This window comes from Salminus brasiliensis, chromosome 4, assembly GCF_030463535.1.
Source record: "Salminus brasiliensis chromosome 4, fSalBra1.hap2, whole genome shotgun sequence".
Taxonomy (NCBI): Eukaryota; Metazoa; Chordata; class Actinopteri; order Characiformes; family Bryconidae; genus Salminus; species Salminus brasiliensis.
In genome coordinates this window covers 20,471,425-20,483,427 of record NC_132881.1, presented here as the reverse complement: position 1 = coordinate 20,483,427, position 12,003 = coordinate 20,471,425, and the positions used below count along the sequence as shown (strand labels likewise).

The 12,003-nt window shown below is 35.9% G+C and overlaps 1 protein-coding gene across 1 annotated transcript; it reads right to left on the bottom strand.

The window, feature by feature from the left end:
* Nucleotides 1-2,511: 2,511 nt before the first annotated feature.
* gfral (GDNF family receptor alpha like) lies at nucleotides 2,512-11,126 on the bottom strand. Its single transcript, XM_072677182.1, has 9 exons — nucleotides 11,096-11,126; nucleotides 9,030-9,155; nucleotides 7,652-7,804; nucleotides 6,370-6,577; nucleotides 4,488-4,658; nucleotides 4,126-4,208; nucleotides 2,862-2,930; nucleotides 2,673-2,754; nucleotides 2,512-2,584 (listed from the first exon to the last, which is right to left on the bottom strand). The coding sequence occupies exons 1-9, from the start codon at nucleotides 11,124-11,126 to the stop codon at nucleotides 2,512-2,514; spliced, it is 996 nt and encodes a 331-aa protein (XP_072533283.1).
* Nucleotides 11,127-12,003: the final 877 nt, after the last annotated feature.

Genomic DNA, 12,003 nt, shown 5'->3' with positions numbered 1-12,003 from the left:
GTGGTCCTTTCAGTGTCATATTCATATTAAGGATGTATTCTTGATGTTTATTTTGCACTGCTATCTGTACACTGGTCTCTGAGATCAAGTGTTTGAGTGGTTAACCACCTGTGTGTTTGCATCTATTTGAGAGGGTAATAGATATGCAGGTCTTGTCAGTCTCTGGTGAATGGCAGCAGAAAAGAAGGCAAACAGAACAGTCCAGCATGTTATTTTACAAGACCTTTATTCCTGTGTACTGTGTACAAAGTTAGGACAAGGCAAAGCTCATTACATAAAATACACATTTGTATGTTTGCACTGCAAGACTGGTATAAGGTGCACATTTATAGCATATAGACTCATAGCATTTATATTTTATTATTATTTTTTATTTAATTTCATTTTTTTAGTTCTGCAATGTGTTTGTGGTAACAGTGCTGACATTTAACAATAAATGGTGCAAAGAATACAATTTCCCTAAAAGTAGTTGGTCAGCCAAAACAGATAAAAGTAACTTCTGATGCTCATGATACTGGACACTGACATCATGCTACCCACATGGAAAATCACTCCATACACTACACAACCAAATAGTTTTTGGCTGTGTCTGAAACAGATGAGTTTCATCATTGCCTTGCTGGCCATTCTAGTCTAATAAGTCATTACCTTAGAAGGTCCTGACCATGCCTAGGTATTGACAGCCCACTGATCTTGCCCTCCTCAGCGATGCTCTAGGGCTGATTTGCTTTGTAATAATTGATATAGTTATGTATCAGAAGAAATTGTCATGCTGAAGCTTGGGCATCATTAAACCTTCAAACAGGACACTTATCTCATACCTCAAAGTCCACTAAGGCTTAGTTTCATAAAGATTCTGGAGTGGCCACCACAATTGCCTGACTTTACATTTAGAAAATCAACAAAATGTGTCATTTGAGCATTTGACACCAAGCAGGTCTTGGATGATCATCTACATTTGGACAAAAATGAACCTGGGGTACATTTTTCTTTTTGGCTAAACCACTGTTCTATAATGCATGATGAAGTCTGGGTCAGAAACGCATAATTTAGCCAGAAACATTTGAAATTTGGTGTGTAACCTCTGTATCTGATGAAAAAGCACATGACCCATTCAATAAAATATCATAGCACTGGGTTGGGTGATAATCTAGCCTGTAAGAATGTTTAGTTTAACCTAAAACAAATTACTTTATATGGTAGCAAGCTAATGTTATTCTACATAAATAAACACTTTGCAACAGGCCAAAGCAAAGTTATACTTTAAATGAACAGAAGCAGTAGTTGTCAGCAATCAAAATTACACAAACACTTTAAACCAACTTCTGTACTTCTCTACTTTTAGCCTTGCATATTTACTAAGCTCACTGTTGTGGAGGCTAGAAGTCTATTTGGGATGTTTCTTTTCAAGTCAAGTCAAGTCAAGTCAAGTTGGTTTTATTGTCATTTCAACTACATACAGAGTACACAGTGAAACGAAACAACGTTCCTCCAGGACAATGGTGCAACATAGACAGTCCATACAAAACACAAGTGCAACACAAACAAGTGCGGACAGACAACACAACACAGTACAGACAGAGAATAATAAATAATTGCCGGTAGTCTGCAAATTATGCAGTGTGTAAATTTGACAACACAACAGTTTTAATGCATATCATTAAGCTTTCATAATGTTCTTCTCATACCAACTAAAAGCATTGATTTTAATATAGTTCTGTTTTATTGGCTGATAGAGAGTTAACAAATAACTGTCAAATTTACATTTTTAAATCTATGATAAACATACTAAACTTTTAAAACAATGGTCAGAAAATTTCATATCATCAGCAACATCTAATGAACTCATATCTGTAATCAGAACTTTTATATATAATCATGTAGAAAAAATACAATATAATGAATGGCAGCTCTAAAAAATGTTGAGACATAAAATACAGTAAAAACTGTGGGCATGATCACAAAGTCAAATCAATAATTGATCTATAACAATATCCAACAGGCTATAACAATGCAAAACAGTGATTTATTATTCGTTATTGTTTAAAACATAATATATGGATATTGTTTCTCAACAACAGACACCACATCAACACCAATGATAAAAAATAATACTTGTATTATTGTTATTATTATTATTATTATTATTACTACTACTACTACTACTACAACTAATAACATTAACAATTACTTACACAATTAATAATAATACCTCAAACTTATACAACTTAAACAAACTCAAACACAATACAATGACAATAATATACTATAAATTAATTTTACATGATATTATAAATTATGCTAAATTGTTTGCATAAGTCTATTATTATTAATGTAATTATTAATGATTTTTACTACAAACACCTCCAATTTTGCACTAACACATGTTAGAAAACTGAAAAATAGACCTCCAATATGTTTATCCTAAAATTCAAAAAAAAAAAAAAAAAAAGTGTTACATAAAAATGTGCTTGGTGTGTGTGTGTACTACAGTTAAAAATGGTCTGAAATCTACAGGTGTAGCGATTTTGTAGAATCCTCTGGGAGACTGTATCCTTGTTTCTTGGACAAGCTGTGCATTCGCCTAGGGGTAAAAGAAGAAACAAGGTGAACCTCTTTGTAAAGCAATACAAAAGCTTAAACTAGTGTTACGTTAGTCAGTCAGAGCTTACCTCAGTTTATGCAAAACAATCGCAACCACAATTAATATTCCCACCACCATGAAGACGTACACCAAAAAGTACCATGGCTGATCTGTCACAAATAATGATGGACACTGTAAATATTTGGCAAAGATCATAGAATGTGGCAACACATGCAAGAAAAGAACAAAAGAACAGAACAGTGCAAAATAATCTTACCATTAAACCACACACGGCTCTGCTCTGGTTTGTAAACATGTGACTGTGTAGAGACATTTCTCATAGTTCCTTAAAGTCCTAGAATTAAAGAGGTCAAATAGGAGTTTCATCTTAATAATTTAGATTTTAGTATTTTGGTGAATTAATATCTGATGTTCAAATAATGTAAAACTTTAAGACAGCCAGGATTCTTAATAAATACATTAACTAATACTAAATGTATTTAGAGTGTACTAGCATTGTATTATGATACATTTGTATATATTTGCAACAGTAATTCCAAAGTTTTGAATGATAGCCATGTGAATCCAGGGAGGCCCTAAGATTGTACAATTTGTTGTATATTGTACTCTAACCAGTGTTGGGAATTACTGACTAATCCGTGAAACAATTTAATTATGCTTATATGAAACTGATAAATAAAGACCCCAACCTGAAGAAGACAGAATATCTCACTAGTTTTCCACTGAATAGTTTCAAGGTTTTCAGTCGTTTATCGTTTTAATCATTACTGGCTGAATGTTCAGAGAGAGGCCTTTTAAATTATGTTCACTCTGATCAGCTACTTCGTTAAAGTGCTAACTGAAAGAACATTTGGTACATTTGGTACAGATGTGCGTAGGTGTGGCACTGGCACCAGAATATAACTGCTGTACCTCTACAGGAAATGCAACAGGAACTACACATTTGAAATCAAAAGCTAGACTAGCCTTTAGTAAAGGGCACTACTATATTCACTTTGTACAGTATGAAAAGATTTGTTGAAATACATACTTAAAGGACGCTACCTAATAAATAATCATGAAGAACTCATACCTGTCAGTCAGAGCATTACTACATGAGAGCAAACTGTGGAATGAGAAGTGTAAGAGTAGAATTTTTGTTACAGTAGTCAGCAGCTTCCCTCACTAACCGCTTGTGATTTTGCAGTTGTGTCATCATACAGAGAACAGGTGAAAGCACAGTTGCAACCTAACTTAAACACAAAGCTAACCTATTAAAAATCTACGCTAGGATCTTCCAGTAGCAGGCCCCCTTGGCATCTGTACCTGTAAGTAGTAAGATTGTCATTTATTTTAAATAATAAGTACACCGTAAATAATTTAAGCCAAGCCAACTAAAAATCATTGTTACTGACTCTTACTTATCAGTTGCTTGCTACATATGGACTGTAAAATAGCTGATAGCTTAATAGCACCAGAACTGCACCTACACATCTGCTTTACCGACTGTAGTGAAATGGTGACTGGACATAAATACTTACTAAAATGGGTTTTGTTTTGAACTGCCTGTTGCAGCATATTGCATCTGTAAAAGTTATCATGGTGAAGTCCATGGCAGGTGCATGTGGTGGCTCAGCGGTTAGAGCGCCGGGATATTGATAACAGGGTTGTGGGTTTGATTCTGCCACTGTTGGGCCCTTGAGCAAGGCCCTTTACCCTCTCTGCTCCCCGGGCGCTGGAGTTGGCTGCCCACCACTCTGGGTGTGTGTGTGTGTACTCACTGCCCCTAACACATGTGTGTGTGTTCACTACCAGATGGGTTAAATGCGGAGGACACATTTCGCTGTACAGTGTACACTGTACAGTGACAAATACATGCACCTTTAACCCTTTACCTTTAAATGTACTCTGAAGTTCAGTCCCCATTGTAGCCACAAATGCCTTCCTGCATTCTGTGTCCCCACTAAGGAAAAAGTCGAAATCTATGAGGTGTAACGGTTCCCTTGTGGAATATCCACTAAAAGGAGCATCCTCTGGCCCAAAGCACTTGGATAAGAACCCCTCAAACGTCTTCCTGTAAACACAAGGGAGTGCATTTTTACCAGCACCTCTTCACATCCATCAGTGTAGCTCTTGAACAGTTTATAGAAATCAGTGAGCTTGAGTAAACATGACTGTCTGTCTCTCCCTGAAAGAGCAGATGGGCATAATTCTGGTATAAGTGCACATAAAACAAAGCTGTTTGACAAAGACGTGGTTTTAAATGTTAACCCCTTTTACCTTAGGCACCTGCTGGCAGTGGCAGACTTCCTTACCTGACATTTTTAAAGCATAAGTCACATATTAATTTTATAGTAGCTATGGATAATTAACAACAAAACAATACATCTCATACTGCAAATTAGGTTTATTAGCACAATTTACAAACTTTCAGCTATTTACAATAAACCAACCAAACAAGAACAATTTAAATAGCTCAGCACAAATAATATAAAAAGTGCTTTCTCCAAATTCAACACAGAATGCCACATTTAGAATTAATCAAACCCTTCATAACAAGCATCTTTAGTACTTAGAAGAGCACCCTTTTGCAGTTAGGACCAGCTGCAAACATGATGCACCGCCAGACAACTAGCTTCTGGTAGCATTCCCTTATATTACTGTTATCATACCCTAGATTTAGTCCTGACCCTGGGTGTTAGCATTGCCACTGTCTAAAGTGTGCAATAACCCCAATGACCACCGTACAGTTTACTGAAAACCTCCCAGACCTATCGACCTTATCTTACACTCCATCAGGCCAAGCAGAGCTAGATAGATTAACAAACGGTCTAGAAAACCCCTTTAGACCAAATCTTGATCCTAGTGTATTGTCTGATTACAGACCCATCTCAAACTAAACATTTATATCCAAGATATTAGACAAAGCTGTGGCCCAACAACTCTGCTTATACCTGAGTAAAAATAACATGTATGAGAAATTCCAATCTGGATTCAGACTCCATCACAGCCCTAGTGAAGATTACAAATGATCTTTATTAGCCCTACTCAACCTCAGTGCAGCCTTTAATACAATAGATCATACTATTCTACTAGAAAGATTAGAGAAAATGGTTGGAATTACAGGAACAGCCCTATCGTGGTTCAAATCATATCTAACCGAACACTATCAGTTTGTAAACATAAAAGATCTATCTTCAAACTACACAAAAGTAAGATATGGAGTTCCACAAAGCTCTATTTTTGGACCGCTATTATTTACATTATCCATATTACCGCTGGGCTCAGTTCTAAGCAGACATGATATTAATTTCCATTGTTATGCAGATGACACACAGCTCTATATATCAGCCAAACCTGACGATAAATCTAGAAGACTTAATGTTAGACTTGGTTGATGCTTCCATTATTCCTGGTCTAGCAGCTAAAAATCGATTCAGATTTGCTAGCCATATTTCTAACATGCAATCAAACGTCAGTCAATAAACCCCTAGCCAGTCCAGGAATTTAATGTGCAACTTAATATTATGAGGGAGCTACTTAAATTGTTCTTGTTTGATTAGTTCATTGCAAAAAGCTTTACTAACAAATCTGTTTTATTATCTATCTATCCATCCATCCATCCGTCCATCCATCCATCCATCCATCCATCCATCCATCCATCAATCCATCCATCTGTTTACCTGTCTCTGTTTGTCTGTTAATATTTCCCTTTGTTTATCCATTCATAAAGCAATCCATTAATCCATCTATTTGTCTACAGTATAGATACACAATATCCAAACCTGCAGAGCTTATCTGTAGAGCAGTTGTCTAACATCTCCAGACAGTTCCACGGCATTTGATCCACTGAGCAGGAGTTAGATTGCAAGATGTTTCGAATGTCTTGGCAGTCCTGGTCCATTTGCTCACACTGGCAGAAAATCAGCATCTCAGCCACAATCTGGGGCAGACCAAAGAAGAAGCGTCTCGTGGCTAACCTGCAGTGACTGTCTACACAGTAAGGCTCAGTGCAAGACTGAACAAAAGGCACAAGCTGCCTGTTGCAGACTTCATCCTCAATGCACCTAGTCATCACCTGAAGACATGACAAGTTTGGGCCAGACTCTGAATTTTGGGGGGGGGGGGGGGGGGGGGATTATCAAAAGGCAGTCCTGTCAGATATTTGCAATAAACCTTGAGCTTACCGTGAGCATGTCTTACCATATGCTAAAAGTCTGCTTTCTTTCCACTGTGCCTTCCACTCTTGCTTATTATCATGCACTGGAAAACAAAGAATCATGCTTCTGTAATAAGTAATGCAAATGCAATGTAATGTGTTCTACAATATCTACAGAGATTTACAATATGTACAGTATAACTCCCAAACCTGATAACACTACTATACTTTTATAAAGTAACTTAAAATTTAACTATTGCAATATCTGACAACAATTCATTATGGAGTATAGTATTGGAGTATAGTATTCTGAGAATAATGAGATGTTATTAAATAATATAATATGTAATTCCAAATTTGTTCCTGATATCTTTATAACATAGAATAGGTTTCTCTTGATAACGTGGTATGTTTTGACAGAATGCAAAGAAATAACACGCACTATGAAAATAAAGCAAGTTAGCTAGCTTCTAACACTCTCTTAAACACAAGTTTCACTCAGACAACAACAAAAGCCTGCATATTGCAACAGAGTTAAGTCAATTTCTTAATATTTTATATTAACTTGATGTAGACTTTAATATTAAGAGCATTATTGATTTTGGTCCATTTATGTAAACGTCTAGTTAGCTAACACCATTAGACAGTCTTATAAATACCATTTGCTTTTTGCAAATCTTTTAATACATATATTTATTTATTTTCTACTTTTATTGTTTTATATTACTGAAAACAGTGATTAAAAATGCGCACCACTAGCTTTTCTGCTTGTCTGCTGGGTTGCCACACTTAACTTGTCACTTTCATTTAAGGTATCCATGCTAGAACCTGCTGAAAAAAATCACAGGCTTCAATTAACATTTATTCCATTGTGCACTGTCTGAAAAATGAATTGCTGTATACTGTACCTGAGTATGATGGGCACAAAGATCCCAGCAGCTGTAGAGTACTGCATGAGTCATCATCAGGGCACATACACTTGCTCCACAAAGGTGAGTGGACTAGTATTGCCTGGATAGTTGCATTACAGTGCTCAGAGCTTTGCATCTGACAGCTGCTATCTGATGAAAAAGAAAAAGCAGTGAAGCGGGTTTTACTGATGAGAGTTACAATGATCAGTGCAGTAAGCTTTCACAAACTCTTTAAAAAATTATCTTATAATCCACCATTCTTTAAATCTTAAAAAGGGTTCTATTACATTTCTCTATCTACATTTACATTGAAAATGGTTCCTTAAAGCATCATCTACTAAACAGTTCTTTAGGGAACATAGTTATTCCATGTTTTCCATCCAAAGAATTCATTTTGGCATATGTTTTATATGCATTTTTATATATCTGTGATCAAATGTACTATTATAATTATTTGTACATTAATTTAATTACTTTGGATAGAATCCAGTACTAATACCTTGATTTAAATACTGATTCCTGAACCAATCAGTACCTTTTTTATTTATAATCAAAACAAAGGGGATGGCCATCTTCTGTTCCAACATGACTGAGCACCAGTGCAGAAAGCAAGGCCCATAAAGACATGGATGAGTGAGTTTGGTTTAGAAGAACTTGACTGGCCTGCACAGAGTCCTGACCTCAATAGAACACCGATAGAACACCTTTGAGATGAATTAGAGTGAAGACTGTGAGCCAGGCCTTCTCGTTCAACATCAGTGTCTGATCTAACAATAGTGCTTCTGGAAGAATGGTCAAAAATTCCCATAAACACTCTTCTAAACCTTGTGGAAAGTCTTTCCAGAAGAGCTGAGGCTGTTATAGCTGTGAAGGGTGGCCTGACATCATATAAAAGCCTATGAATTAAGAATGGGATGTCACTCAAGTTCATATGTGTGTGAAGGCAGGTGACTGAATACTTTTGGCAATATAGTGTACCTGGACAGCCAGGGAGGCACAATAACAGTACAAAATCTAGTCCTGCCTAGTCCATTTTTAGCCATTTTAGGTCGAACAGTATTGGTCCTTTTTTGTTAACATAAGACACAGGCATTGGACTGATTTAAAAAATAATAATATTCACATAGCAACCAAAAACAACTTTCTCTCTGTGTACTCCCAACCTGGACAATGACATGAGAGGTCAGTGGTTGCTTAGAAGTTGCTGTAAGCTATTGCCATTAAATTGGGTTATCTTATTGCACAGAGACATCTCTTCGAACATGTTATTGCAATAAATATATTAAACATTTGAAATGATGGCAGAAGTCTGAAATAAGAGGATTGCTCTCTATGAACCCACCTAAACACAGATTATAAAGCAACAAGTTTGTACCTTCAGAGTTACAGATATTTCTAAGAAGCTCACTTTTGCAGATCACTGGGGAAATACATGGTCGCATAAACGACAAACAGTCTAATGATATCCTGCTGCAAACTGCCGGCCAGGCCAAATACATCCCTAAAAAAAGAACACATACACACACACACACACACACACACACACACACACACACACACAGAACAAGAGCAGTCACATTCAATAACCTTCAATAATTTAATTTCCAATCTAAACAGCCATTAAATTCAGGTTATTCATTGTCAATATATTTCTGAAGGGATTAGATATATGATAATCCACTTCCATAAGAAAGTGGAAAGTCAAAGGAATGTAAAATAAATTATTCAGATTCAGAGAAAATGGGACAAACTTAAAGCTTGCATTTTTGAAAGGGAGAAGAAAATGAGGCTCCATTCGTACTTTAGATCTAAAAACATCCACAAGTATTTCTGTCCATCCTTCTCTAATGAGAAGACAACTCAAAGCTGTGGGTCTAAAAGTATGTGTAGCTGGTCAAGAAGCTCTTACTTAGAATAAGGAAACAGAACATTTGCAAATCAAACTGCTAATACTGTTGGTGTTTTCAATGATTGTGTTTAGGATTGAGAAGCAGAAAAGGCTCCAGCTTTGGAGGTGTGGAAAAAGTAATTTTCTCTTTCTCCAAATGTACCTTTGTTAATTGTGGCCCAAGATTTCTTAATAGTAGTCTGCACTGTAGAAGCCCTACAATCATTTAGAGCCTTTGTGGTGCTAAGGTTGCCCAAATGTTTTCACATGCCCCCTTAATGATTTTATTATTCTTATGTTATGAAATACAGAGCAACAGTTACTGTACATTGCTGAAAAAATTGAGGCTGTGTTTACTACTTCTCATTTAAGACATTAAATTATTTGGCCAAGGATGCCCGAATGTCTGTGTTGACATAAGACTGAATATTGTCCATAACCACTATAACTGGTTTTAGGACAAAAACATTGTGTTTTAGGTTTAGTTTGCAAGATGGCAGATCTAAAGCTCTATTAATCTATCCCCAGGCTAGTGAAAATAGGAAAAGCAGCTGCTCAGAAGCAAGAGAATAATGATTATGTTCAGCCAACAAGAAGTCAACATCTTTTTGCTTCCTTTAGCTTGTTCCAGCATTGAAGATACTACTATCTTCAGTAGAAAAGGGCAATTCCTAAAGGCAAAGCCTTTAGCATAAGCAGATGTTCAGCACTGAGTAGGTGCATCTTGTGCAGTACCCCAATCCTTTGTCTGTACAAATGTCAGCTTGGAGAAAGAATTGAAACACTTTACTCAGACTGTGTTTCATTCATTTATAGAGCTCCTGCAACACATGTATAGGCAGAAACATGCAACACCAAGATTTAACTATTTTAACTTACTTTTACGTTCACTTCTGTGAAAGTGCTTGAGTAGTTTAGCATGAAAGCCTGCTTTTAGTTATTTTTAGCTCTTTTTAACATATACATATTGGTAATGAATCAATGTTTAACTTTCATCACTGAAAAAGTGATATTGTGTCATTTCTACAAAGCATCACTTTAATTTTCAATAAAGACTTCTTCAATAAAGACCAAAGCAGAGATGAAGGAGACAAAAAAGTGATTGCTGCTGCATTTTGAAAGTCAGGAAAGATTATGTTACTCTCCTGCCTTTTCTTGCATGTAAAATAAATATTGATAGATTAATGATGAGCAATTTCTATTTGATGAAATATAAGAATTAGTTTTTTATTACATTTTTATAAGATCAGTCACATTAGGTTTAGGGCTATTTGGTCACAAAAAAAGGAAAAGAAAAGGTGTGGCATATTGGGACATTTATTATTCATGCTTTCACTTAAATAATTACACCTAATAATCAAGTTTCAGAATTTCTTAATGTGTGTGTGTGTGTGTGTGTGTGTGTGTGTGTGTGTGTGTGTGTGTGTGTAACAGAATCAGTGTAACACAGTCAACTCTTTCCAGAAACGATGTAACTGGTTTCTCTGGAACAATGCTAACAGCATTTCTAGACGTTATTTAGTTAGTACTCGGCTCTTTAAAGTGGTACTCACCAATGACAAATGTGGCTTTCAGGACCCTCATAGCGCTTGCTCCACAAGCCGGCGCTCGTACGGTCAGCACCTGAGAAAATGGACAGCTCCGCTCGCTCTTTCACAACAACAGCGCTGTTAACTAGACATTACGTCACGGCTCCGGAGGGTTCATTTCTCGCTGAGTAAATATGTCCATTGTTGACAATATGCGTTTCATAAGCGCTTTTTTTAGATGTTTTAGAGCACTTCAACTCAAAGATGTGACACTAATCATTCTGACCTCAAGACAGGCATTGGAACAAGAGATCCATAGTGTTAACACTCACTTTTATTATTCATTTTATTATAGTTATTATTACCACTGGTTTGTCTTAATACCTGAATTACCTGTTATACATTATACAGAGATCACCTATAACATTAAAATGACTTTAAGCGACTTTTTTATTTATTAATATATTTTATTCTGAAATGACGTATAAATGTTATAAAAATGTATAAACGTTAAATAAAACGTATATAAATGTTAACGTATAAACCTGTTGTGGCAGCACATGAGGGAGTGTGTGTATGTACACAAGTTATCAGTCACTTGAATAGACATCAAAACCTCTGCTTACCATCAAATCTCCTAGTTCCTATTGAAGTTGATCATTGTCTCTACAACTAAACATTTCTCACCAAATAATTCTGAATGGATTTGTTCACATTTTAACAATTAAATAGAATCATTTGAACCATGGTTTAGTACATTGATTAGTAAATTATTTTACCACATGGGAATACACAAAAAATATTTTTAATCTGCATTTTTTTTCACAGAAACAAACAAACAAATATGTCTTCTTCAACACTGACAATCTGTGACAGTGTAACATCCCGACTTTATAAGTCAGTAAGTTTCCTCCTTTTATTAAGTCTGTGAA